The following is a 26,575-nucleotide window of genomic DNA, read 5'->3' on the forward strand; positions in this document are numbered from 1 at the left end:
AGAGCTGCAGAAAGTTCACAAGGAAGTATAAAAATATATATTTTATCACAGGGTGGCTTCTCTAAACACTGTTTTCAGCAGAATTCCCTTTGGTGATGCCTTGTGCAGGCTGAGCTAGAGCAGAGGCTGGGCAGGGTTAAAGAATAAAGCAGGGATTTATTAAAGGATCTCCTCAGTGGATCCACCTTGGGCAGCACAAGAGCCCAACCAGGGCTGCAGCCAAGAGGAACCACAATGGTCCCAAAATGAACCCAAGAGAAACCAAAATGGTCCCAAGATGAGCCAAAATGGTCCCAAAATGCACGATTGCTCCCGGGGTCTCTCCCTTGGCTCAGCTCTGCTCCATTTGCACCTTGCAGTTCATTGTCCTGTTCCAGCTTTAGCCCAGGCACTCCCACCCTGCTTGTTTTTCTCTCTGCAGCCCACGCTGTTTGTGCTCCTGGGCTGAGCTTTGGATCATTTGTCCCTGGTGCCCAGCTGGAGCAGGAATTGTTTTGTGTCCCTGCTCTGTGCAGAGAGCTCACCATCCCCTGATGTGAGCCCAGCCCCACACACTGAAGCAGCACAGAATGTGAAACACAGAAAAGCCAAACCTGAGGCATCTTTGGGACCAGGCTCAGCCCCAGGAATGCCCTCAGGCAGCCCCTGGAGCAGCAGGGCAGCCCTGGGAAGGGGAGCAGGTTGGGGATGCACAGGGAGCCTTGCAGACAGGCTGGACCCTGCAGCATCAGCAGCAGCCCACCCCTGGCTGTGCCTTTCCCCACTCCAGAAGGATTTGCTGAGGGAATGAATTGCTTCCAAAACCCCCCCAGCTTTGTGGAAAACACGGATGACAGGCATGCTGTGTGTGCCCAGCAAACCCAGCTCACCCTGAGCACGCAGAGCAAGCCTCCAGCAGGAACCCCTCTGTGATAAGGGAGAGGCCAACGGGGGCAGCCCATCCCAGCCCTGGCAGTACGTGACCCACTCTGCCCTGCCACAAAACCCCTGGGCTCCAAACACCCCTGTTTTCCTCCTGGGAGCTCCAGCACCAGCCAGCAGCCACAGCAAAACTCCATTTTCCATGGTTTTCCTTTAATTGGAAATTTGGAGAAGAATATATATAATAGTGGGGTTTTTTTTCTCCTTCTGAGAGTGGCCTCAAACTGTGTAAACTTTCAGGTTAAGTGCTCAATTAAAAGGTCAAATTATCCAAACAGAAAACTGAAGTGCCAGGCAATGATTGTCCACTGGACTCCGTTACCTGAGGAGTTCACTGCACACTGACCCCCGTTAAACATTGCCCAGACTGGAGGAACGTGGAGTGCTTCCTGCAGTTATTTATAACTCCTCGGGATCAGGGAAGTGCCAGGCTCGCCCTTCGGAAGTGTTTGCAAGTGGAATTTGCAGGATACACAAATGCAATCAAGATGCTTTGAGAATTCCCAATCAATTTTCTCCTGGGGGGAAAAAAATAGTCCCTATCTCTCATCAGCATTTTCAAAAGTGACATTTATGTAAGAGAATACCTCAGCTGTTACTAATCCTTGCTGAAGAAGTCTCATTTTATGGAATGCACCCACAATTTTCCTGTGGGATTTCTGTTCTGACTCAACACTTCAAGCTCATTCTTCATTTCTGACCTTAAAAACCTCAGCTTCTGTTGCTGCTGGGGACAGTGGCACGGGGAAATCGTTCCCTCCGTGATCCCTGCTCAGCACATGGGGAAGGAATTCCTGTCTGTGGGAGTGGAGAGGGGCTGGGATGGCGTTCCCAGAGCAGCTGTGGATCCCTGGCAGTGTCCCTGGGCAGCGCGAGGTGTCCCTGCCATGGCAGGCCTGGATGGCTGAGCTCTGATGGCCCTGCCAGGCTGGCTCTGTCACCCTGCACAACGCTCCCATTAATCCCTGGGCACATTCAAGGTGGTTTCCAGAGCTGACTAAAACGGGTGGGTTGGAGTGCTCAGATGAGAACTGGGGTGGCTCTGCCTCCTGCCCTCAGCCACCCCGGCCGTGCCACAGGGTGCAGAGCTCCCTTGTCCCTCGGGTGTCCCCTCTGCAAGTCACATGCCAGCTGCAAAAACATTAACCACGGTGTCCTCTGTAAACCCAGCCCTGCAGCAGCTGCAGGAGCCCAGGGCTGCTCTTTTCTGGGGCATTTGGGCTGTCCCTGATAAGGGCTCTCTGATCCCCTCACGGAGCTACAAACACAGAGTGGGAACACAAAAATAAACCCTGCTAAAATATCTGTTATTGCTCTTTCTTTTAGAATTCCCTGAGCACACATCACCTCAACACAAAGATAAAAAACCTTCCTGAGTCACTGCTGGGTTTGTTGTGAGGCCTGGCTGAGTGAGCCCTGACATATGAGTCACCTTAAATCATTAACCACACCTGAAAACAGCAGCACGGACTCCCTGACCCCAGGGAACAAATTTAACAACACAAAAACTTGATCCGAGAGAAAGAAAAATAAAGATAACTTCAGAATGAGCCTGGTTCAGAGCAAACAGTGGCAGCTGTGTGGTTTGAGACACAGCCTGAGTCATGTGCTGGCATTTACCCCCCTCCACCTCTGCCTGCACCAGAGGCATCTTCAGAAGGTTCCTCGTGCCTAAATTGGGTTTTTTGTTCAGAATGGGAACAAAGGGATGAAGCTGGAGCAGGAGTCAATCCTAACAGCTGGTTCATTAATGCTAGAGGGAGAAATTTGATCGTTAAAGAAATGTTTAAGTTACTCTTAATCACCCAAACATCAGTGTTCGAATCAACTTCTCTTGGTTGTGTTTCTTTATTTAAAAGACAATCACCATGATAACCTAATTTTTTAAGGATGTATGAGTAGGTCCTTGACCTGTTGACACCCACATGTTATTTTCACAGCTGGGACTTGGGGTTTTACTCAAGATGCTAAAAGCAAACCTGCCCATGAGTCTGTCATGGCAAGAGCAGCTCTCGTGCTGCCAAACTCTCCCCTCAGTCACCACAGTCTGTTTTAACAGCACGAGGACAACACTGGTGTTGTGGCAGCATGGAGGAAACCCAGAGGGCTTGGAAAGATTATTTTTTTTTTCCAGAGCAGGCAATTAAAGAGTAGAAATCTCACTTCCAGTTTGAGCTGCACAAACGTGCACAGGCAGGTGCAGTTCATCAGCCAGGACTGGCTGAAGGCAGAGGAGAACAGACAGAAAATTCCTTTGCAGGAGGGGGAAAGTGGCTGGAAGTGCCTGGAAAGGGTTGGAAGGCACAGGGCTGCTTGGGAGCACCTCATTTTGAGTTCCAAGTGCTCAGAAACTGAAAAGTGAGGTTGATTGTCTTGTGGCACCCTCTACCAGTGAGGAAAAGGGTCAGAAACTCAGAATTGAGGTTGATTGTCTTGTGGCACCTTCCCCCAGGGAGGAAAAGGGTTTGGAAACCTAAAACTGGGGAAGGGAAGGGAAGGGAAGGGAAGGGAAGGGAAGGGAAGGGAAGGGAAGGGAAGGGAAGGGAAGGGAAGGGAAGGGAAGGGAAGGGAAGGGAAGGGAAGGGGGAAGGGAAGGGAAGGGAAGGGAAGGGAAGGGTGGATTTTTGGGGTAAAACGCTGGGCTCAGCTGAGCGCACTGAGCATCTCCTGGCTGAGCACGGCTTAAGGCCGCCACCTGCCGACAGGCTGCCGGGCATCCCGGGACTTCCATGGGTATCCCTGAGCATCCCGGAACTTCCGTGAGCATCCCAGAGTATCCCTGAGCTTCCCGGAATTTCCCTGAGCATCCCGGAACTTCCCTGAGCATCCCGGAATTTCCCTGAGCATCCCTCAGCATCCCTGAATTTCCATCTCTGCCGGCTGATGCTGAGAATGTGGTCAGATTTGAAGCTCGAATTGATTTTTACAAGTGGGTAAAATAAAGGGGAAAATCAAAGGAAGTGTAATTCCAAGCCTTGGCCACGGAGGACGGGTCAGGTCCTGCTCGGGGGTGTCACTGCTCTCCAGGGAGCTGTGCTGGAGCACAGGGCTGCTCAGGGAATTGTGGAATAAAGCTTTGGCTCTCGGCAGTGCTGAGCAATCCAGCAGGGTCACGGAGCTCACACGAGTTCAGAAAGGGAAAGGGACAGCCCAGGGGCTGGCACAGCTCCTGCCTGATAGCCCAGTGGCTGCAATAAAATGATATCAAATTCTTATCCCTCACTAAGGTCAATGTTTCCTCCCTTTAAAGCTTTTATCCCTTCACTGGACTGCATCAGGGATATCCATCCTTGCATCTCCACTCGGCAGGAATTTAGCAAATCATATTTGTCCAGGGAGAAGAATTGGCTGCAGCTGCCCTAATCCTGCAGTGGCCTGAGGAGGCTCTCCTGTGTTCCAGGGCAGCTGCAGGAATTCACAGCTGGAACTGCAGGGAGAGCTCTCCCAGGTGACCCCAGTGAGCAGGAAGCACCAGGACAAGGTGCCCGAGGCCATTGATGCCTTTTCTTGGGAGAAGTCCAAAGAAAACAGAAGAAAATTTGGATTTTTCCCACAGCCCGAAGCCACCAGGGTGAGGAAACAAAGGTGTCCCAGCAGCACCTGACAGAAGGGCAGGAGTGTGGCAGCAGGAACTGGCCAGGACAGACCTGGCTGGGGGCACTCTGCTATTCCCAGCTCTGCACATCCCACCAGAGCAGGCTCAGCCTTGTGCCTGGCCCCTCCTCAGCACAGGGGAACATCCTGGACCTGACCCACGTGGGCCAAACACGCCCCAAAAGCCATCACAAACACCCCTGCTGCAGGTCCATGCTCATGGGACCTCCTCGCTCAAGGCAAGAATTACATACAGGGTTTACAAGAAGACTTTTTTCACTTCTTTTTCTCTTTAGTAGCTGCAGCTCCTCACATTTTCCACATTTCAGGCTTGGGAAGGGGAAGCACTGACAGGAAAGCAGAGCCAGGGGGTCCAAGCAGAGCCTGCTGGGGAGGGTGGTGGCCCAGGCTGTGCAGAAGCTGCACGAAGGAAGTGAATATTTGACATAGCATTGTTATCATCACTGCATGTTTGATAGAGACCTAAAGTGCTCCTACAGGAGAGTAATTGTGGTTCAAATGCCTGTTCCACCCACTGAGGCACCACGTCTACAATAACTCTCTGTCTCAGCCCTGACACAGGAACCTTTTATCTGTTCTAGAAGCTCCCACGTGGAGAAATAGCTGGTGTAGAGTCTGGAATCCTCCCTCTTTAAAAACAGAAGAACAGTGGCTGCAGGAACCTGGGGGATTTTTGTGATGGGGGAAGAGGAGACAATCAGATCAGCAGCTCCCTTCCTACATCAACACTGTGACTCACAGTCTGCACAAACTCCAGGCTGAAATATCATTTAAAAACGCTGCTCAGGCATCTCTGGGAAGGAGAACGAGGGAACGTTTCCCACGGAGCTCCAGCTGGAGCGCGTGAGCTCCCAGCCCAGCGTGGATCTGCAGGGATTCCTCTGGGCTTGGGGCAGCTGCTGCAGGGCCAGAGCACAGGAGGGGCTGCAGCCTCAGCCAGGGCCTGCAGAGAGGCACGGGAGGCACGGTGATAATCAGGGATGGTGCTGCTTCCCAGGGCTCCTGCACTGCAGCAATCATGCTCTGCTTTTCACTGCCCACTCAGACCAACAGTGCTGAAACATGGGACAGACCCAGCATTAACAGGAACTCTGAGAGACAGCAGGGAAACCCAACTGGCTGAAACATCACCGGGGACACCCAGCAGAGCCACCAGCTGTGCAGGAGCCAGACCCAATCAAGCCTGGAACTCCAGCAGAACTTCAGCAGAACCAGTTTTCCCTGGAGCTCCAAGCCAGGCTTTTCAGGTTTGCAGGAGGTCAGGTGTGTTTTCCTTTTGCAGCTCACAGCAGCACCTGCTCCTCCAGGGAGGAGGATGTTTGTGGTGATGGGCATGACCTCTGCACCAGCTTCCAGCTCCTGTCTGTCCCAAGATCATGGATTTTGTAATGGATATCAGGAATTTCAGGGTGCCAGCACCTTGTTTTGGGGTCTGTCAGGTGTGGAAGCCCCAGCTGTGTGACAGCATCAGTCACTGCACTGCCTCAGGTTTTTGGGAACCTCCTCTAAGAAGGATGAACTGACAGTGTGGCCCTCAGAGGGTCTCAGGAATGCAGGCTCCAGGAGAACAAACCTGTGGGTCTCAGAGGCCCAGGGGCTGGGCTGGATCTGGATTCAGAAGGCTCCCCCAGCCCTCCCTGCCCGGGATCCAGGATCCATCAATCCATGCAAATGTTGGGCTCTGTCATCTGAAAGAATCCACGATTCACTCCCTCCATCCTCTTCTGAGAGAAACATCAGAGCTGAGTCAAAACCTCATTTACATTTTGCTCCAAACTGCCAGAATCCCACTGGAGCTATGCCTAATTTTGCTTTTTGCTCAGCTTTCTCCCGCAGGTTCCTTCTGCCCGTGCTGCCAGGGGGGGTTTTGCTGCTGATCCCCGGGGCTCTGCTGGATAAACCTTGGCAGCAGCAGCCAGGTGGGAACCCTCACCTCCAAGCCACCCCTCAGCCATCTCCAGAGCACGTGGGGCAGGAGCAGATGCAAACACAGACCAGGAGTCAGCTGCTCCTCCTGTCAATATTTGAATGCTCTTGGCTCTCCTCTGGACAGTAATAAAAGAAGCTGGTTAATCATTGATAATTGCTGGCAGCTCGGTGCCATTGATGAACAGGAAGTTTTATGCAGCTGTCAGATGCACCAGCTGAGCATTTCCTGCAGGGAAGGAAGATTTATTTGGTGGCAGCTTCATCGGAGATTTTTAGAAAGGGAAAAAATAGCATTTTGAGGGGTGAAAAATCGTGAAAGCAGCACAGTTTCCTGTGCTCTGCAGAAGATTTTCTGTGGCTGCCACCCAGCTAAATAATTCCCAATTTGGCAAAACAAAACTCACCGTGTGCCCCTCTGGTCTGTCCTTGAAGAAAACACGGGATGGCTTTGAAATTACTGGGAAAGAATATTAAAGAGCTGAAAGACACCTCAAAGAACGGATGGTTCAGTGTCCACACAACTGGGAAAAATTAATCAGGATAAAGGTCACTGTGATGGCTCAGTCCAAGGAAAAGCCTTTTTTTGATGAAAAGCAGCACTGTGATTCTCATATTCACAGGTGAAGGACATGAAAATCCAAATTACTTCCTTCATGATGAGTATTAAAGTTTTAAGGCTGAATTCGAAGACATTTTAGGAGCAAACAGATCCATGGAAGGCAAAATATGGTGCAAATTTGTAATGAATGTAATGACCTTGCCTTACAGAAATGAAGCATTTCCAGAATTAAACATTTACATCTTGCATTTCAAAACCACTTCACAATAACATTTTAACCAGGGGAGAAAGACCAGCAAACAGTCGTGCCAGTAAAAGAACTTTGGGTTTTCCCTGCCTTTGGGGGAAAGCCCGCGTTGGGAAGGGGTCTGTGACAATGTCACCATCCCCACAGCAGGCCAGGGAGGGGCTGCCCCAGGGACGGGGATCCACAAGTGCCTTGGAGCAGGTTTGGGTGGCCACAGAGCTGAGGGCAGAAAACACCTGGGGAGGGCTGGGGAGGGGCACGGCGCCGCTCCACCCCGGCTGTGTTTGCACCCAGTGTTTGTGGCTCTGGGGCACAGAAGGGACAGGGGCAAGGACAGGGGCACAGCGGGCAGGGCTGGGTGAGCAGCACATCACCTGGACCAGCTCCGGCTCCCAGAGGCTGTCCCAGGTAACTCCTTCAGATCCTTCATCTTCCTGTCCTTCCTTCCCTGATGTGCAGCTCTGCTCTGATGGTTTGGCTTTTCCTGGGTTTTGCTCTCACAAAAGCATGTTTTGCACTTGCTTTCCGCTGCTCTGCTCCAGCAGTCCTGCCCGAGGATCTTGGGAGCCCCTGCAAGTCTCCTTTTCTGTATTTGGGTTTAGAAGCACCTGCTCTGCCTTTCCCCAGCAGTGCCCTGGCTTTTCCTGCAGAGTGGGGGCACAGCTTTGTGGCAGAGCCCTTCCCCACCACACTGGGACTGCTTGCCAATGGTGGCATTTTGGAGCTGTCCCCTCCCCGAGAGCCCAGGGCGTGAATGTTTGAGCTATTTTGCTTTCCCCACTTGGCTCCAGCGTGGAGTGGCTGAAAGAATTGCACAGAGCTGTCCCAAGAGCCTTAAGGGCTGCGAGGCAGCATGTCCTGCGTGCCCAGCCCCTGCCAGGCGGGATCCCAGGTGCTGCTGGGTGTTCCTTGTTTGCTGTGGGTGACTCAGCCCAGCCCTCCCTCCTGCTGTCCCCGTGTGCCCACTGCTGCTGCCCAGCTCTGCCAGGGCTCGGAGCCACCTCTGACACCTCAGCAGTGTCCCAGGTGCCTCTCCCTGCAGGACAAGGCAGAGCTGCTCTCAAGGTAAGCAGGATTTCTGAACGCTGTGCTCTCAGCAGCCCTTTCTTCGCTCCACATCAATCAGAGCTGAAAATTCTGCTTTTCCGCCTGGACGTGGCCATGTCCTCTCCTCGAGGAGATGGAGCCTTTCCTGGGTCCCAAGGGCAGGGAAATTGATTGTTTTCTGTGCTGTTTAAATGCAACATATGGCAAGTTTTAGTGGGGAGTTAAATGTGGACTTTTGGCATTAATGGACACGGGTGATTGCAATATTCCAGGCTGCTCAGTACATCAGGGAGGGAGGCTTGGCTGCCTTTAGCAGCACCCAGCAGATCACAGATTTTGCAGTAATTTTCTCTCATATTTTCAAAGCTTTTACCATTCTGCCAGGACCAAACCAATGATTTTTGAGACAGAGAGAGTGAAAAAGGATTTTCCCAAGCCTTGAACTTGGCACACTGTGGTGCAAATAACATTAAAACCAATTAAAAATACATTTATTTTCCTTTTGAATTCTTTGCTGCATTACAATGGAAGCGGTGAGGCATAATTTGGGAAAGGGATTGTTCCAGAGCTGTAGAAGCTGGTAGTTCATGTTCCTTTTGGAACCAGTCAGGCTGGATTCCAGCTGGCCTGAGGGAAACCCCCACAAGGACAATATCCTTGGAACTTGGTGAAAACCTGTACCTGGAAAGGAAGCCTGAGGACAGGAGCTACTGCAGCTCCTCCTGACTTTTAAGGGCTTTCCTCTCATTTTGAAGAATGTTCTTGTATCAGAATCATCTCTTTTCCCCTCTCAGCCCTCCCAATCCATCTTCTCCCATAAAAGTTGTCCCATTTTCTCTCACAAAGTGAGGACGTTCTTCCCACAGAGCCGTGGCACAGCCCCTGGGAGGGTGGAGACACCCCAAACCCCCTGGCTGAGTTCCTGTGTCACCTGGCCCAGGTGGCCCTGCCTGGGCAGGGGTGGGGCTGGGTGATCTCCAGGGGCCCTTCCAACCAAACCCTGCTGCAATTCCATCATTATCTACCCCACAAACGCATCGTGGGAATCCTTAATTTGCCTTCACATCGAGTAACTCCAGCTTTAAGCCACATACCAAATGAGAGAAAAATGGATCTGAGCACTCTGGGAAAAGAAATCCATTCCAGGGGAATGCCAGGGCTGGAGCTGCTGCCCAGCTCGGGGGACAGGCAGCTGCAGGACTGACGGGAGCTGGGCTGGCACAGGGCACAGCTGTGGCACCAGCGTGATCCATTTGCTGTGTTTGGATCACCGCTGCTGCTGCTCGCGGTTGTCTGTAGGTGGCAGTGACCTGTCATTTTTTAAAATGAGGCAGAAGCACACACAGGGATGTTCGCTAAATCGTAGAGGGCTTTGGGGTGGAAGGGACCTTAAAGCCCATCCTGTCCCACCCCTGCCAGGGCAGGGACACCTCCCTCTGTCCCAGGCTGCTCCAGGCTGGCCCCGGGCACTGCCAGGGATCCAGGGGCAGCCCCAGCTCCACACTCTCCACGTGCACAGCAGAGAACAGAGTTTGGTGGTTTGGGATCACATTTGGGATTGTGTAGCAAGCTTTCCCATTTTTAGCAAAAATCCCCTCCTGTTCATCTCCGTCCTTCCTTGAGACAGCTCCTGTGAGTGAGAATGTTTTGAAATTCCACATGGCTGCTGTGTGTGTTTTATTTCAGCAAGAATTATAAACTGGATTTTAGGAAATGGCTGAGCTCCCCTGGAGCAAAACCTGCCAGAGATCAGAGCCTGTGGCCCCTGCTCTGCATCAGCTCCAGACAACTCACCTGGTGTGAGGAAATCTGCATCAGCAGGAAGCTGCAGGGTTGAGAATCAGCTACAAATCATTGATTTATTTTTTTTTTAAGAGGAATTTGCTTCTCTCTCTCACACACAGACTTTACAGCACGTGTGAGAAAGAAAGCAAACCTGCAAGTATTCCATCCTGTGCCTGGGCTGTGTCCTGGCACAAACCAGGCCTCGGGAGTGCAGGACAAAACAAATCCTGCAGATTCGAGCAGACACTGGATTTACCGTCAAGCCTGTGTTCAAACCTTGTTTTCTTCTCCTGCCGTGGGACAGCCCTGGAAGCTGCCAGGAAACAGTCACAGAGCAAGGGCAGGAGCTCTCTGTGCATCCACGGGGAGGCTCTGGCTGTTTCCCAGCCCAAATCGGGATTTCTGATTTATCCTGGGGATATCAGCTGAGGCACAAAACCCCTGTGAAACCCTCAGCAGTCAGAGCAGAGGTGGGGCTGAGAGCTGATCCTGCTCTCCCATTCCAATCGCAGGTAATGCCATCTACTAAAACTACTGCTTTCCTTCTTTTCCATGACAGATAAGGTGGTTCCATTAAAATTCAATCTGATTTATTTAAAGGAGGTGTTCTCCTCCGTTCTTGGCAGCTTCACTGATGCCCTCAGGCAGGAAGTGGAGCAATAATAACTTTGTTAGCCCTGGTGGCTGTGCAGGGCATCCCAAAGGTGAGCACAGCCCCAGCCTCCTCTCCTTGGGCACCTCCCTCTCTCCAGGTGTGGCTCAGGAGATTTTCTCCTCGTTGTTTATTTGGGTACTTTAACAGCAAACACACTTTTATATCCTGAGTCAACAGGAACTCCCCTCTCGACTCGGGTCTGCTTTGCTCTTCCACCCTTTTTCAGGGAGTGTTTGGCCCCAAAGAATTTACAGAGCAAGATCAGGGGGTACCTGTATTTTAAATTAAGGGCAAAATGTATATAAATGTATTTTAAATTAAGGGCAAAAGAAAAGGAGGGACAAGAAAAGAAAAGCCCTCAGATGTATTTGAAATTAAGAGGACAAGAAAACAAACCAAGCCCCCAGAAGATTTACGTGAATTAGTACACGGGCTGCAGTTCAGAGTTTCCATGTGTGATGCCTTTCCGTGCTGCCTCTTTTCCTTCTCCCCGCTCTTTCTTAAACAAAAACCAAACAGAAATACACAAGCTGCTGTAATTTCTGCTCAGGTTTGAGCCTTGTTTGGCTGCTGACTCCTGCTGCTCTCTCCTGAGCCCCGAGGAACGCTGCAGGTGGGGCTGCAGCCAGTTTGCCTCCACAAACAAGAAAAGTTTGTTGGCTTGTGCCATTGTGGGGAGCAGCTGCGAGCCCTGAGCACGATGGGCTCGGGGCAGACCGGCTGGGGCAGGTCCCTTGGGTGGGATTTTGGGGATTTTAGCACCTGCCCCCACTGGCTGTCTCTTAACTAGAATCGGCAGTGAATCCACATTGATGACAAAGAAGGGGTTATTTGGGTTTTTTCTCTCTTCCACCTCACAGGAGCTATGGGGAATAACCCGAGTGTGCCAGAGGAAGCTGAGGATGACAACACCTGCACAGTCAAGAGTTACCAGGTGAGCAACCCCACTCCCACCTCCCCGGGCTGCTGCCAGTGCAATTTTCACCCCTTTGATGCCCTAAAAACTCTGGTTTTTGTTATTTCAGCCTCTCTCCGACTCTCCCGACAGTATTTCAAATGGATCTGTGGTGTTTGCTCAGAACCCTCCCCTGGCGGTGAATGGTGAAGGTATGGGCTGGGAAGGGGGGTTGGGACTGAAGGAACAGTAAATATTCATGTGTGGCGTTGAATTGGGGGCTGAACCCAAGTTCCAGCTCTGACTTGGAAATGTGGCTCTGCAGAAGCTGCAAATTGTAAATACAACAAAAGGAAAAATAAGGAATTCTTTCCAAAGTTCTCTGCTTAATACTTCCGGGAATTTGGCTCTGCCCTGGCCGCAAAAAGTGGATTTACAGGGGAGGGCTTTGTGTGGAGCATCACAGGCAGGGTGCCCTGGTGCTGGTCCCTGCCAGGTTTGTCCCAAACTCTGCCCAGGCTCTGGGGGAATTCCTGGTGCAGTTCGTGCCTCCACCAAGCCCTGGGGGAATTGTTGCTGCAAGGAACCCAAATGTAGGCTCTTGGAAAGGTCAAAATGCAGCAGTGTAGGGGGGTTGTGGACTCTTGGATTAGCTTCTCTATTTTTTACTAAGTCAAGGAAAAAGTGTTGGTCTAATTTGCCAAATTGCAGGGAAGAAAAGTGTTCTTACAGAAGAGGGACTTCGTGTGGCCACAAAATTTCCTTTTTAACACACCCTGATGAAGGGAAGGTAAAGGGAGACAAATCTTCTGGAGTGTGACTGCCTTTTGTTAAAGAGTTGAAAGGCAAATGCTGGAGCAGGAGTAGTCTGAAATGCAGTCTGTAAATTGTGTATTGATTTTCATCTCAGAGCAGCTTTTAATCTCAGTCACAACGAGCAGCTTTGATCTGCTCAAAGACCTGGCCTAGAATTTGGGGGGTTTTGCTTATCTTTGCAATTCTGCCTCTGGATTGAGGAATAAATCTGGGGAAAAACCGACAGTTGTGTGTCTTTAAAAACAAAAATAACACATATTTTTACCCAAATACTGGAATTTCAAGGTTTTCTCCCTCGGTTTGCTGTGCCTGTTCAGCACAGCCCAGCCCAGCACTGGGATCTGCTCTGCCTCTGGCTGAGCAGAATTTCCTTGGAGCAGCTGGAGCTCTCCTGACACAACACACACAGAGCAGAGCCCGGGCAGTGACATTTGCCAGGGCTTCCATTCCTTCCATGATAATTTGAGATAAAAGGAGCTCCGTGGGTTCCTGAGCTGCTACTTGTTCAGCTGGTTTTCTCAGTGCTGAGCTTATATCCCTATTTTTGAGCCAAAGCCAGTTTTGCTGTGGTTCATTTGTTATCTGTTACATAAAGCAGAAGTTCAGCATCTCTTACAGTTATTTTCCTATGGATATTCTTTCTCCTTTCTTTAGCTGGGGAAGGGGTTTTGGTTTTTGCTTCCTTCCCAAGTTTCCAGCTATAATTAGAAGTTCTTTTTCAAACTTTACTACAGGAGGCTCAGGAAGCTGCAGCTGATCCTCAGTGGCCCCAGCTGAGTATCTAAATAGGTGCTGGAGCAGCTGTGATTTGCACTTCTGCTGTGCCTGTCAGGACATTAAAGCTGCAATTGGTGCTCATGAAATGCCACGGGAGGATATTGCTGCCCGAGGACTGGAGCCAGTGGAGCTGCTTCCTTACAGAACAGCAGAGGAAGAATGCAGGGGGGAAAAAAATCATGTATGCCCAGAAAGTGGAAACTCTCAGCCTGCCAGAACAGGCTGTGCTGGGGAGCTCTGGCCACTCTGCCCAAAACACCCAAAAAAGAGGCAGCAAAAGGCTCATTAAGAGTGATCCAAGGGGAGGAGTTGGGAGCAGGTCCTGGCAGCTGTGGGGTGCTGGGGGTGGCTGCTGGCACCACAGCCCTGAGCATGTCACCTGTGCCTCTGCTGCTGGCAGATGTTTGGGTAAAGTCCCTTGAGGTGATGCTGGCACATTCCAGCACTGCCCCACTGCACCCCCAGCACGGGCAGGAGCTGCTGGAGAGATCCAGAGGAGCACCAGGATGGGCAGAGGGATGGAGCAGCTCTGCTGGCACGGCTGGCATTGTTCACCCGGGCAGGAGAAGCTCTGGGGTGAGCTCAGGGTGGCCTGGAGGAGCCAAGAGCAAAAGTGGAGAGAGGATTTCCAAGGGATGGAGGGACAGCACACAGGGAATGGCTCCAAATGGACAGAGAATAGGTTTAAGTTGGATATTAGGAAAAAATCCTTCCCTGGGAGGGTGCTGAGCCCTGGCACAGGTGCCCAGAGCAGCTGGGGCTGCCCCTGGATCCCAAGGCCAGGCTGGATATTGGGGCTTGGAGCAGCCTGGGACAGTGGGAGGTGTTCCTGCCCTGGTCCCCAAAGTCCCTCCTGACCCAAAGCATTCCATGATCCTGGGGTTCATGGCAAACCCCACTTGCTGCTCAGCAGGACCAGCCTGGGCTGGTGCAGGCTCCTGAGGGGACACCCAGCCGTGGGATTAAAGCTGTGGGAAAAGGGAGCTCCAGGCTGGGCTCGGGCTCTGCTCCCCTGCTGGGAGTCCCCAGGGATGTGCCCAGGATCCCGGGGTGCTGCCAGGCAGGACAGAGTCTGAGGGATGCAGACACATCAGCCCAGGAGCTGCTGATGCTTTCTGGGATTCTCCAGAATTCCTGGGGAGGTGGGAAGCTTGGGGGAATGTTGCTGTGAAAAGCCAAGGGGTGGATTTGAAAGCTGGGATCTAAAATGGTTCTGTTTTCCTGATCTCAAAGAATTTCACACTGAAGATCTGTGCTGTGTGGAAGATGTTTCAGTCAGGTTTTTTTTGGTATCTGGGGTTTTCTTTCTCTTAAAGGAAAATGTGAAAGGCATAATATTGACTAGACTATTGCAATTATAATTTGAAATAATTTCAATTTTACATTGAAACTGACAATTTTCCTGCTCTAATTCAGCAAGTCGGTTTGAGCCTGTCAGTTTTCCACAGTTATAATTAAATACATCTAAATTCATCCTTGAAATGTGGTGATCACTGACAGGGAAATCAGATCCATATTCCAGTCCAAGCAGGGAAGAGAAGCTGAAGCTCAGGGGGAGCTGTGAAATTTACCTCTGACAAGACCCTTTTTTATTGGGGTTTCACACCCCATCATCCGTGCTTCTGCCTCCCAGCCCCAAAACAGATCCAAGCAAGATTATTTTTCTTTTGTCTCTTGTTTCTTTTGTCTTGGGTAAAGCAGGAGCTGCCTTTTCCTGCCTGTGAATCCCATACCAGGGATTTTCACCTCAACTGAGCTATCAAAGCATTACTGTTTTATAAAATCATAAAATACACTCTTAAATCAAAAGGGTTTTTGCATCTAAGGTGTGATGGCCACATGTGCACCCAGGGAATGATTTGTGTGAGTTTTGGGGGAGGAAATCTGACTCTGAGCCACAGTTTGTGAGAGAAGAAATGTAAAATGCAAAGAGAAATGTAAGGATAAGAAACCTGGCTGGGATGTGGTTTATCAGTATTCAAATCAGGCTCAAAATAACCCACGGGCAAAGGAGAGGTGCAGGTAGGAGCTGCACTGAGGAGAGCAGGCAGCAGGGCGAGGAAAAATGATTGAAATCGGTTCTGACGGCACAGAACTCCCTGCTGGGAGTTTGGCCAGCCAGGAAATGGGATCAGTCCTGGTGCTTCCCCTTCTTTTTGTGCCTTTAGCTTTGACAGAGGAGCAGGTGATATGTTGATATATACCTGTCTGGAGTTTTACTGGTTTTGGGGTTTTTTTTGAATGTCACTGATTTTAATTTGCTGTCCTCTGGGCTGAGGAGTGCCAAACAGGGCTGGGATCTGACTTTGGCACTGCAAGGGGGTTGTGCAGGGGGTAAATTCACACTGATTTCACTGAGGAGTTGCAGGGGGGCAGAAATCCGCTCTGGGGATGAGCAGAGGGTAAAATTCACACTGATTTCAGTGAGGGGTGGCAGAAATCCGCTCTGGGGATGAGTAGAGGGTAAAATTTGCATGGATTTCAGTGAGGGGTGGCAAAAATCCACTCTGGGGATGAGTAGAGGGTAAAATTCACACTGATATCAATGAGTGGGTGACAGGTAAGCAAAAATCAGCTCTGAGAATGAACAGAGGGTAAAATTCACACTGATTTCAGGGTGCAGGGCTGGCAGGGGAGCAAAAATCCACTCTGGGGATGAGCAGAGGGTGGAATTCACACTGATATCTGTGAGGGATGGCAAAAATCAGCTCTGGGGATGAGCAGAGGATAAATTCACACTGATATCTGTGAGGGATGGCAAAAATCAGCTCTGGGGATGAGCAGAGGGTGGAATTCACACTGATATCTGTGAGGGATGGCAAAAATCAGCTCTGGGGATGAGCAGAGGATAAATTCACACTGATATCTGTGAGGGATGGCAAAAATCAGCTCTGGGGATGAGCAGAGGATAAATTCACACTGATATCTGTGAGGGATGGCAAAAATCAGCTCTGGGGATGAGCAGAGGGTGGAATTCACACTGATTTCAGTGAGGGGAGGCAGAAATCTGCTGTGGGGATGCGCAGCAGCACAGGGTCCCCAGTGTGCCCTCAGACCCGGCTCGCCCCAGCCCGGGTGCCCGCGGTGCCCGTGCCCGTGGGTAATTCCCTATCTCCCTGTGTTGCAGCGGATGCCAGGGCTCCTGCAGGCCGGGATAACGCGGTTGTTCCTTCGGGCGGGAGCGCTGCCAGCAGGGCCCTGCCAGCTGCCAGGCCCCGCTCCCTGCTGCCCTTCCCCTGGGCTGTGCCAGCGCCTGCCGAGGAGCCGGCGGCCGCTGCGGCCCCCGCGGAGGCCACCCTTGATGCCACCCGCCTGAACAAAGCCCCCAGTGAGGGCACGGAGGCGCCCGGGGCAGCTGCGGCCCGGCAGGGAGGCCATAAAAACCTGGGCCAGGCCCCGCTGCAGGACGTGGAGCTCGCGGGGACACCTGAGGGACGCGATGTGGCCGCCCCGAAGGGCAGGCAAGTGACGCTCTTCGACAGGATCTTCAGGCTGGAGAAGGGCACGGCGAGGACACGAGGTGGCCCTGAGGAGGGAAGGCAGCGGCTGGACGTTCCCAACGGGAGCATCGCGGCCGGCGCGCCTCACGGGGAACCACCGGGCAAGGCAAGTGCTTCATAAAATACGTAAAATAGCCTTTAATTTCGCTTTTGCCGGTGGAACCTCTTGGGAATGTTGGCAGGGTGGGATAACTCCGTGTGGGGGTGGGAATGAATCAGTGTTGCACCGAAAATGACCACAGGTAACGCCAAGGACACAGGTGTGGAAGATGAACCTGTGGCCAAGGAATGAAGCTCTGTCTCAGAATACTAAATTACTAAATGTAGTATTATTTAGAATTACTAAATTTCGAATTTTTAGAATGACTAAATCCTGACCTCCAGTTTAATTCAATTTATAATTCCCTGAAATGTTTGGGCAACACGGCTCCAACTGCCAGGAGGAGCAGCTGCCAGCTGCAAATGAAAGCAAAAATACCTGAAACTAAACCAGTTTCTTGTGCCTTAGGACCTTGGAGTTGGACGCTGGATGGGTTTCTAAAAGTTCTTTGGTGTGTTTTGGGCCATTTTTAAATAGCCCTACTTCTCTAGCAACAGTGGCTGGATACCCTATTCAGCAAAATAAGGAACATTATGCAGCAACTGTTTTTGTACTCCAGCTTATTGTGATGTTTTTGTTAAGGAAAAGTGGTTCATTAGAAATGATTTTACAGCATGAGAGTATGATATAAGAAACTCTGATCTTAACTGAAAGAGCACTCTGGTCAAAGGAGCTGGAAGTTAATATGAGTTCAGATTTTGCACTTCCTGCCAGATCTGATGTCAGCAAAGGTATAATTTTCAGGTAATTAACTACAGGAAAAACCCATCCTCTGAAAGGGAATAATGCTGTAACTGCGAGTTCTGCTGGAGGGGTGGAATACAGGAATTGGCGATCCAATTGAAACCCTGTCTATTGTCAGGGACAGGAGGGAAAACCAATGTGTAAATACCCCATTAATAATTGCTTTTATTGGCCAGTTCAGGCTTACAAAGAAGATGGTGATCACTGATGCTCTGGGTAGTGGTGAACTTAACTCATGGGATACTCACTGCTTACACTGCCAGCATTGCAAGTTGCCCCAAAATCCTTTTATTTTTAATCTTTGTCTTCTCTGTCTTAGACCTTCTCAAATTTGAAGTTCACATTTCTTGTACAAATTTACACATTGTAATATTTTTCTGAGGGTTCATTTTTAAGAAAGAACCGTCACATTTTTCCCCCCTGCCCCTCAGGAGCGCTCCCATCTCTGGTGTTTCAGACAGCTCGGGATGCACATTTAAAGAACCCATAAAGGCATTCAGCACCTAAGCAGGACAGGGGGGATAATTTGCAATGAATCCTCTGTTCAGGGCACACTGGCACTTCTGTGTTCAGCCTCTTAGAATGGAGCTTTTCAACACCCAAATTCCTGCAGATATTTTTGACTATCGCACACAGCAAATCCTCCCTGTGGCTTGCAGGAATTGTCTCTTTTCCCACCAAATGCCAAATTCTCATTTCCTACTTTGCTGTCACTGCAGTGACACTGCTTTCATTTGCAGAGTGGGGAAGGTCACAGCTGGTGCTGCTGGAGGGGTGCTGTGAAAGTCCAAGGAAAGAACACTTGGGAGCAGTTTTAGCTAAAATTCAGAGTTCAACATTGCAGGGAGCAAACAGTCCTGTTGAAAGCTCAGGTGAGGCAGAGCATGATCAGGGACTGAAGAGAATCTAAATAATTCTCCCAGTTCAAGCAGGAAAGCACTGCTCATCCAGATCGAGCTTTATTACATCGATAACACCTGGATTTCTCATGAATTCCTACTGATGGGCAGTTCTGCCCCAGTCCCCTTGTCCCCATCCCCATCCTGATGGGAACAACCTGGAAATGCCAGGCACTGCTGAGCCCTGGGTGGTGCTGGGAGTGGCTGCAGGATCCCAGCAGCTTTCTGGAACATTCCTGAGGACAGGTCTGGTTGTCAAAAATGCCTCTACACCTCCCAGGTGTGTGCTTAAAGCTGCACCATGGACATCTTTGAGGAATCACCAAATTGGGGTTCACTGGGTAAATAAATGACAGGTCTGGATGACAGGGAGAGGAATTTTAAACTTATGCTTGAATTTCTGGGCTGTAATTTTGTCTTTGGTTCTTTCAGATATGAAAAGGAATGTATGGTGGGGGCAGAGAGGAGTTAAGCACCTTTTTTGGGGAAAATACATCAGCTAAACACTGCAATGTGTTGCCAAATTTAACCCAATCCCTAAAACAAAGGCTGGGGCTCTGCCTTGCAGCACAGTTGCCTTCTGTTCCCTCTGAAGTTCCAATTCTCCTGCTGGATGGGAGAATGACCAAGCCTAATTTAATTACTGTAACTGTAGTAACTACAAACTGTTACCAAATAATCATACCAAAAATCAAGATATCGCTGCCAGCAGCTCCTCTTTTTTCTCTCTCTCTCTTTTTTTTTTTCTTTGTGGATTATGACTTGTAGTATCTGTAAATGCTAAAAGCAAAGTTTCCCTGCGCTGAGTGCCAAGACAAAACAAACAGCGTTGCTGGTGAGTAAGAGAGAGGCTCCACAGTTGTAGCTTAAGAGCTGCACAAACATTCTGTGTTTGCTGAGCCACTCTTTATTTTTGTGGTCTACAAAACTACATTCAGAGCGCAGCATAATTAAAACAAGGGCAGAATTCATGAATTCATGAAGCATTTACTATGTAAGCCAAAGAAAAGATAAATTATATGCCTGAAATGTTTCACTGAGCCATGATTCATGCAAACAAAAGTGCTGGCAGGAATACATTCTTTTGATATGTTTGGGGTTTTTTTTTTCCTGATGACTGAACTGAAACTACAGTATATTTAAGGTGTTTATTACCCCCAAATTTAGCTTCTCAAAGACATGAATTGAACATTTACATAGCATCTATTAACTCCTAATACTGATCTTCTGTTATTCCTGGGGTTTCTTTCATTATTTACCCCCAGGGCTTTGAGCAGGGAGCTGCCACAGAGGCTTTTGTGGTGATCTTGTGGCTCTGCAAACGTGACCCTGCAGGGCTGTGTGTTCTCTGTGCCTGATTTCTGCGCTGATGGCCCCGGCCTGGGCTCCTCCTGCAGGAACATTCCCATGGGAGCACAGGATGGATCACAGCCCCTCTCCAAGGAGTGATTCTCTGTAGCCAAGGGCAGCCTCGGCTCGGGCGGGGTCATTTTTAGTGGGAAAAATGAGAATAAAAGCGTTCTAAAGAACCTTTCCCTGTGCTGGGTGATTAAAATAGCACAATAATTGTAAAATATGGATTTATTTATGTCACCAGCGGAAGGAATAGACCTGAAATGCTTTAAGACTTCAGAGGGATGAGGACAGCTGGGCGTGGGGTGGTCAGTGCCAGCAGGACACAGAGAGCTGAAATGGGCACATTGAATGGGGCACATCTGAGCTGTGAGTGGAGTTCAGGGATTTTGGGATGGCCCCAGTGCTCAGGATCTGCAGTGGCTTTCCTTCAGTGTGACGTTGTCAGGGAGATGTCCTGGATCAGCCAGGGGTGCTGGAAGCAGCTGTGTGCAGCTCTCTCCTGACGTGCATCCCAAGGGATGCACTGGGCTTGTCTGTCATTCCCAAAAGTTATTACATCTGTTTCTTTTTCTTGATAGCACCCAGCTCTAAAGAGTGTGATGGCACCAAGCGTGGTTTTTTAGGGTAGCTAGGATGAGGGAAGAGATGAGAATCTTGACTCCATGTTTTAGAAGGTTGGTTTATTATATTATGATATATATTATATCAAAAATGCTAAACTAAAACTATACTAAAAGGACAGAGAGAAAGGAATCTTCAGAAGGTGAGACAGGAACAGATTGAATGAATAACAAAGTCTTGTGACTGACCAGAGACACTTTGGACTGCTGGACTGCAACTGGCCATTAATTAGAAACAATCACACGAGACCAATCACAGACCACCTGCTGCATCCCACAGCAGCGGACAGTCATTGGTTACATTTTGTTTCTGAGGCCCCTCAACTTCTCAGGAGAAGAAAATCCTGGCTAAAGGATTTTCATAAAATGTATCTGTGACAACCAAGCACTTGGGCTGTGAAGCTGGTTTTGTTCGGCAGCACATCAGCCTCCTCCTCCTCCTCCTCCTGCCTCAGTTGTCCCTTGAACACCTGGAGCAGAGCCAGCATTTTCCATGGCTCCAGAGCTCTGTGTGTGCCACCCCGGGCTGGCGTGGCCACGCGTGTCCTGCATGGGACAGATTGTTCCTGGGGCCACTCTGGGGCTGGCAGCTGCACAAAGCGGTGTGTGAGACCCTTCAGTGGCCTGCTGAGCGTTCCAGCAGTGCCCTGCTGCTTCCCGGGCCAGCCTGCGAAGCTGGGTGGGTGGGGAATGGCACTGAGGCCCCTTCTGGCATTTCAGTGTATGCTTTAACTCTCTGTGTTCTGCTGGCACTGCCCACCCCACGCCCAGCTGTCCTTATCCCTCCAAAGTCTAAAAGCACTTCAAGTCTATTCCCTCCACTGGTGACATAAGGAAATCCATATTTTACAATTATTGTGCTATTTTAATCACCCAGCACAGGGAAAGGTTCTTTAGAACGCTTTTATTCTCATTTTTCCCACTAAAAAAAGCACTGAGCTGTAATGGGTGGTTAGGGAAAAATACCTTTGATGTCACTTAGGCATTCTTTGATGTCACTCTCTCCTGCACAACACTTGTTGAGCTTTCCTGTGCAGGTTCAAGGCAAAGGTGGCCAAAATGGAAGGTAAATTCAGTGTGAGAGCTGCCAAACTCTCCAAACTGGTTCAAGAAGTGGTTTTTTTTAGACCCTTGTCCAGGTGTCTAAACAGAAAACAAGTCCCTTAATATTACCACTATTGTGAGTGCTTGAGCACTGGAAAACATTTTGGGGCTCTGGGAGTTTTAATTCCATGAAGAGAAGAGGCAGCTCCGTCTGCCTAAGGGGAATTACTTTAATTTGTTGCCTTTTTCCTTCTTTTAATTCATGTCCCATTGGTGTTTGATAGATAGAAATGATTCCTGCCATGGCAAAATGGAGAATCAGAAGCCATCTCTGTATGGTGCACTCAGGCACGGAGCTGGCAGGGCCAAAATCTCAGCATTTGCTCCCCTTTTTCACAAGTTCAGCCTTGAAAAAAGACAAAAGTGGAGTTTGGGGCTCGCCCTGTGCTCGTTGCAGCTGAGAACAACGATCCCCCAAGCAGCAGCAGTGCTGAATGTCTGAGGAGAGAGGGGAAGGAGAGGATAAATGCTGGATTGTTCTGCCCGTGGGCTGGGCAGGAATGGTTGGAATTGCTGTTGTGACTCCCAGCAAGTCACAAAAGCCACTTCTGCATTCCACTGGGAATCAGGCAAGCTGGCACCGAGCAATCTGTGCCCCCTTTTATCTTTTAGGAGATAGATGAGTGCAGGCAAAAGGAGCTTGGGCAGGACTCTGCAGGTGAACAGGGTCCAGCTGCTGCAGCACCTGCGAGGGCACAGGCAGAGCAGGACAGTCCCCAGGCAGCTGCAGGACAGGGCTCAGTCATGAGCTTCCTCAAAACACTGGTAAGTTCTGCCTTTCCTTTCCATCTCTTTGGGTTTGAATTGCTTCCAAAAATCCCCCGTGGGATTGGAAAATTTGTATAAATACTGTAAAAATGTGTCAATAAATGTAAAATGTTCTCTGTGCCGGGGGGTGAGGAGGGGTGTGGGGGGGACACTGAAATGGTCAAGTGAGTGCCACCTGCTCTGCAAGCTTCCACCTCTGCACAGATACAGATCTTCAACTGCCTCAAAGACTTTCTGCTTGTATTCCTTTTGCACCACCTCTAAAAGTTCATTTTTATTAATTGATTAGAAGCTTGCATAGTAAATATTCCATCCAGGCATTTTTCACTGTAGCCATTACCTTGTTCTCAAGGAATATTTGCATTATCAATTTTCCCACTTCAGGGAAGCAATATTTGTATTTTCCCTTTGTGCAAATAAAACCTGCTGATTTCAATAGTATCTTTTTGATCCTTTGAAAGGCTGGGTTGAGTGACTGTTTTTTCTCACATTCCTTTAAGGTCTCCCCAAGCAAAGCTGAAGCCAAAAGTGATTCTGAAGACAAGGTAGGCAGTTCCTTGTCCACTGGTCATTAGGTGGTTTTCCTCTTCATTTTGTTGGATTTTTCCCCAACTGATGTCATCATTTTAAGAAATTTCAAATATTTTTCCCCTGGATAAATTGAAAAGGAAGAGACTAAACAGTGCAATTCTTGATATCATCTGTTACAGTCAAAAATCTGTCGTGTTTTCTGCAAGCTTGGTGATGATTGGTGATGATTTTGATTGTTTCTCTGACTTGTCTTTGATCTAAAATTTCAGTGAAAACTTTGAGTCCACAAAAAAAAATCCATTTGCTCATAGAACAGTTTTCCTTGTGACTTGAAAAAGCTTTATTAAGAAACAAGGAATAAAGCCCTAAAAATGGAAGTGCTTTTTCCATGCAGATATTAGCCAAAATCACAACATTTTTGAGTTTTCTCCTATTTTTTTTATTCTTTTGTCCTGTTCAATGTTCAGTCTTTGCAGCAAGCTTGGTGACTACATGGAGGATTTAATTCTGAATAACTCTGAAAATTATTCTCAATAATTCTGAACACCCTATCTGATGATTTTTAGGGTTAAAGCTTTTCCAAGCAATGCAGAAAATGCAGTTATTAAAGTGCCCTGGCTCAGCGAGACTGGCGGCTCTTCCCAGAGGTGGGGAACAACCCAGCTGGGATGGAAACAACCCCATTTCCTTCCCTGACTCTGTCACCTGTGCCAGGTGACTGCTGTCATTTGGACAGGGATATTCTGGGTGGGTTTGGTTTGCTGGCACACCTGGCAGGGCAAACAAACCCAGGTGACTTGCAGGATGTGCAAACTCCTTACAGGAGATTAGGTGGGAGTTCTCTTTTACTGGGAATTCCTTTATCTGATATGGCATTTGGACTTCAATAAAGGGGAAATATGTTTAAGGAGGTTCGTTTATCAGCTCCCAGGTGGAAAAGCTGCAGATTCTTTGGCTGATAGGAAATAATGTTGGTGGTTTTTTTGTCCAACAACTGAAGCGTGTTAAAGGTAAAGCTTTACTAAGTGCAGCTTTCCCGAGTGCCGTGGGGCTGTTGGGTGGCTGCTGTGCCTTCAAATGATAGAATCATGGAATATCCTGGAGCTGGAAGGGATCCAAAGGTTCATCCAGCCCTGGCCCTGCACAGACCCCCAGCAATCCCACCCAGAGCCTTGTCCAGGCGCTCCTGGAGCTCTGGAAGCTTTGGAGCCGGGAACGATCTCTGGGGAGCCCGGGCAGTGCCCCAGCACCCTCTGGGGGGAAAACCTTCTGCTTCTGTAGGGTCAGGCCCTTATCAGTGCTGGCTGCAGCTCTAATCAGCTGCTGGGCCACGTGTGCTGCCAGCAGCCGAGCACACCCTTGGTGGTGGCTGTCCCTCTGATGCCTTGAGAGGCTGAGCTAGAGCAGAGAGTGGACAGGGTTAAAGAATAAAGCAGGGATTTATGAAAAGGATCTCCTCAGTGGATCCACCTTGGGCAGCACAAGAGCCCAGCCAAGATGAACCCAAATGGTCCCAAAATGCACGAGCGCTCCCGAGGTCTCTCCCTTGGCTCAGCTCTGCTCCATTTGCACCTTGCAGTTCATTGTCCCGTTCCAGCTTTAGCCCAGGCACTCCCACCCTGCTTGTTTTTCTCTCTCCAGCCCACGCTGTTTGTGCTCCTGGGCTGAGGTTTGGATCATTTGTCCCTGGTGCCCAGCTGGAGCAGGAATTGTTTTGTGTCCCTGCTCTGTGCAGAGAGCTCAGCATCCCCTGATGAAGCTCAGCCCCGCACACTAAAGCAGCACAGAATGTGAAACACAGAAAAGCCAAACCCTGAGGCTTCCCCTCGGTGGCTGTCCCTCGGTGGCTGTCCCTCGGTGGCTGTCCCTCAGTGGCTGGTCACAGCTGCTCGGGCAGTTCCTACAAACCAAGAGGTTGTTTGGACCAGGTCTGTCCCAATCACTGACCTCACCCTCCTGCGGCAGACCCTGAGCTGATCCCATGCCACTCCGTGTTCAGGAATTGTAAGCATTTTGCAGGAATAAGGGTGAATTTTGCTGTGAGAATTAGTAAGGAATAATCCTTCATCCTCCTCCAGGCTGGGTAATCAAAGGCATCTTCCTGCTTTAAAGCCTGAGACCTCGAACAATTAATTAATTAATTAATTTAAAGGACATTAATGCAAGCTTGAAATATTTTAGGCAGTGTACATCATGAATATTCACGCTGCCCTTTTCCTAAATAATGCATTATATAAAATGTTTTAGTCCCTATTATGCTGCAATAAAAAGACTGATGGTTCCTCCAAAGATTTATATATTTGCCTGGTTTAAAAGTATAAATCCTAAATTGCTTCTTCATGACTTGAAAAGGCAGATGTTTGTGGGAGTCAGGTTTCAGTTTAGTGGAGATTTTAGAGGGAAAGTTGTGGTTTAATTTGGAATCAGGTGGATTGCCTTGGCTTTTATTTTGCTGCTCGTGTGAAAGAAACTCTGAGGAGAACTGAGAAATCACTCAGGAAAAAACCCCACAATTTATCCAGAGCTAAGAGGGAATATTTGCATTACTCCCACGTGTGTGATGATGGAATAATGTCTTTGATGAAGCAAATATCTGCAGCAAACACTCACCTGCACCTGCTGTTGTGCACAAGGGCTCCAAGGCAGAGAAGGGCCCTGGGGGACAGCCTGGCCCGAAGGCAGCAGCAGAATCCCACTCCAAAGGAGCCAAGAAAAAGAAGGCAGAGAGCCCCAAGCTGGGCCACAGCACCTTTAGCAAACTCTTTAGGCACAAGGTTGGTATGGAGCTCCAGGAGCAGCAGAACCCTGAGAAATCACAGCTGGCTGCTGGCACAGAGAGAGAGGAGTCCTTTCCCAACATCTGGCCAGATGTGCAGAGCTCTGGAGGTCCCTGGGGGAGCATTTCTGTGCCGGGGGAATGGGAACCATCCTGAGCTGCAGCTTCCTCTCATTGGGCCCTCTGTGAGCTCGGGGTTCTGCAGCAATTCCTGGAGCAATCCCTAATTCCTGCCAGTCACTAACACGGACTAAACCCCCCTGGCCACTGAAACCCAAAATCAGAGGTGCTGACAAACAATGAATTGTGTAGAGGCGACCAAAGCCTGAAACCAGAGAGGTTTGGGAGCTCAGCCCAGCCACAGGTCAGGTTTTATGTTGTTAATGTACACCAGAACTTGGCTGAAATTGGCATTTTGGGGCATCTGATACAGCACAGAGGAGGCTAGAACATGGAATTTCCTGCAGAAATGGGGATTTCTCCTTGCAAGCAAGAAAATTAATTTATTTTAGTCCTGCTTTAGTTTGGAGTAGAAAAGAAATCTGGGTTTGATGGGTACTTTAAAGGGCTTAAAATGCACAGTCAAGCAACTGGCTGTTTCAGAGGACACAAGCTTTTATGTTAAAAACCAGAAATTACAAAAAACTTTGGGTCTCAAGCTCTGTATTTGAAGATTTCTGCACTCTCTGAAGATAATCATGGCAGGCAAGCAGAGAATTGCAGCTTTTTAGCCCAGAGAATGCAGAAGCAGGGACCCTTCCAGTGGGGGAGGAACATAATTAATATTTAATTCTCCTTCCAGACACCCACGTGGAATTTCTGGTGAGTAGGGGGCTTTATAATCAAGGGCACAGGCCATTCTTTAATACATTTTAAAACCAAAAATGTTCTTTCCACTATCTCATTTTTGAGTAAAAAAAAAGTCATCTGC

General features: G+C 49.3%; 1 protein-coding gene across 4 annotated transcripts in view; it reads left to right on the plus strand.

The window, feature by feature from the left end:
• The first annotated feature begins 7,544 nt into the window (after positions 1-7,544).
• The window catches only part of BCAS1 (brain enriched myelin associated protein 1), a 36,502-nt gene continuing 17,471 nt past the window's right edge, over positions 7,545-26,575 (plus strand). For 2 of the 4 annotated variants that reach the window (XM_038159323.1, XM_038159325.1), the window contains exons 1-7: positions 7,545-7,679; positions 11,619-11,692; positions 11,784-11,865; positions 16,374-16,852; positions 22,182-22,334; positions 22,838-22,882; positions 25,502-25,642. In XM_038159323.1, the coding sequence (XP_038015251.1) occupies positions 11,624-11,692; positions 11,784-11,865; positions 16,374-16,852; positions 22,182-22,334; positions 22,838-22,882; positions 25,502-25,642 (969 nt within the window). In that variant the 5' untranslated portion in view covers positions 7,545-7,679; positions 11,619-11,623. Of the gene's footprint in view, positions 7,680-8,193; positions 8,337-11,618; positions 11,693-11,783; positions 11,866-16,373; positions 16,853-22,181; positions 22,335-22,837; positions 22,883-25,501; positions 25,643-26,575 lie in introns of those variants that run through there. The other 2 variants (XM_038159324.1, XM_038159326.1) reach the window with 2 other exon arrangements.

The sequence above is a fragment of the Motacilla alba genome, chromosome 20 (assembly GCF_015832195.1).
Source record: "Motacilla alba alba isolate MOTALB_02 chromosome 20, Motacilla_alba_V1.0_pri, whole genome shotgun sequence".
Classification (NCBI taxonomy): Eukaryota; Metazoa; Chordata; class Aves; order Passeriformes; family Motacillidae; genus Motacilla; species Motacilla alba.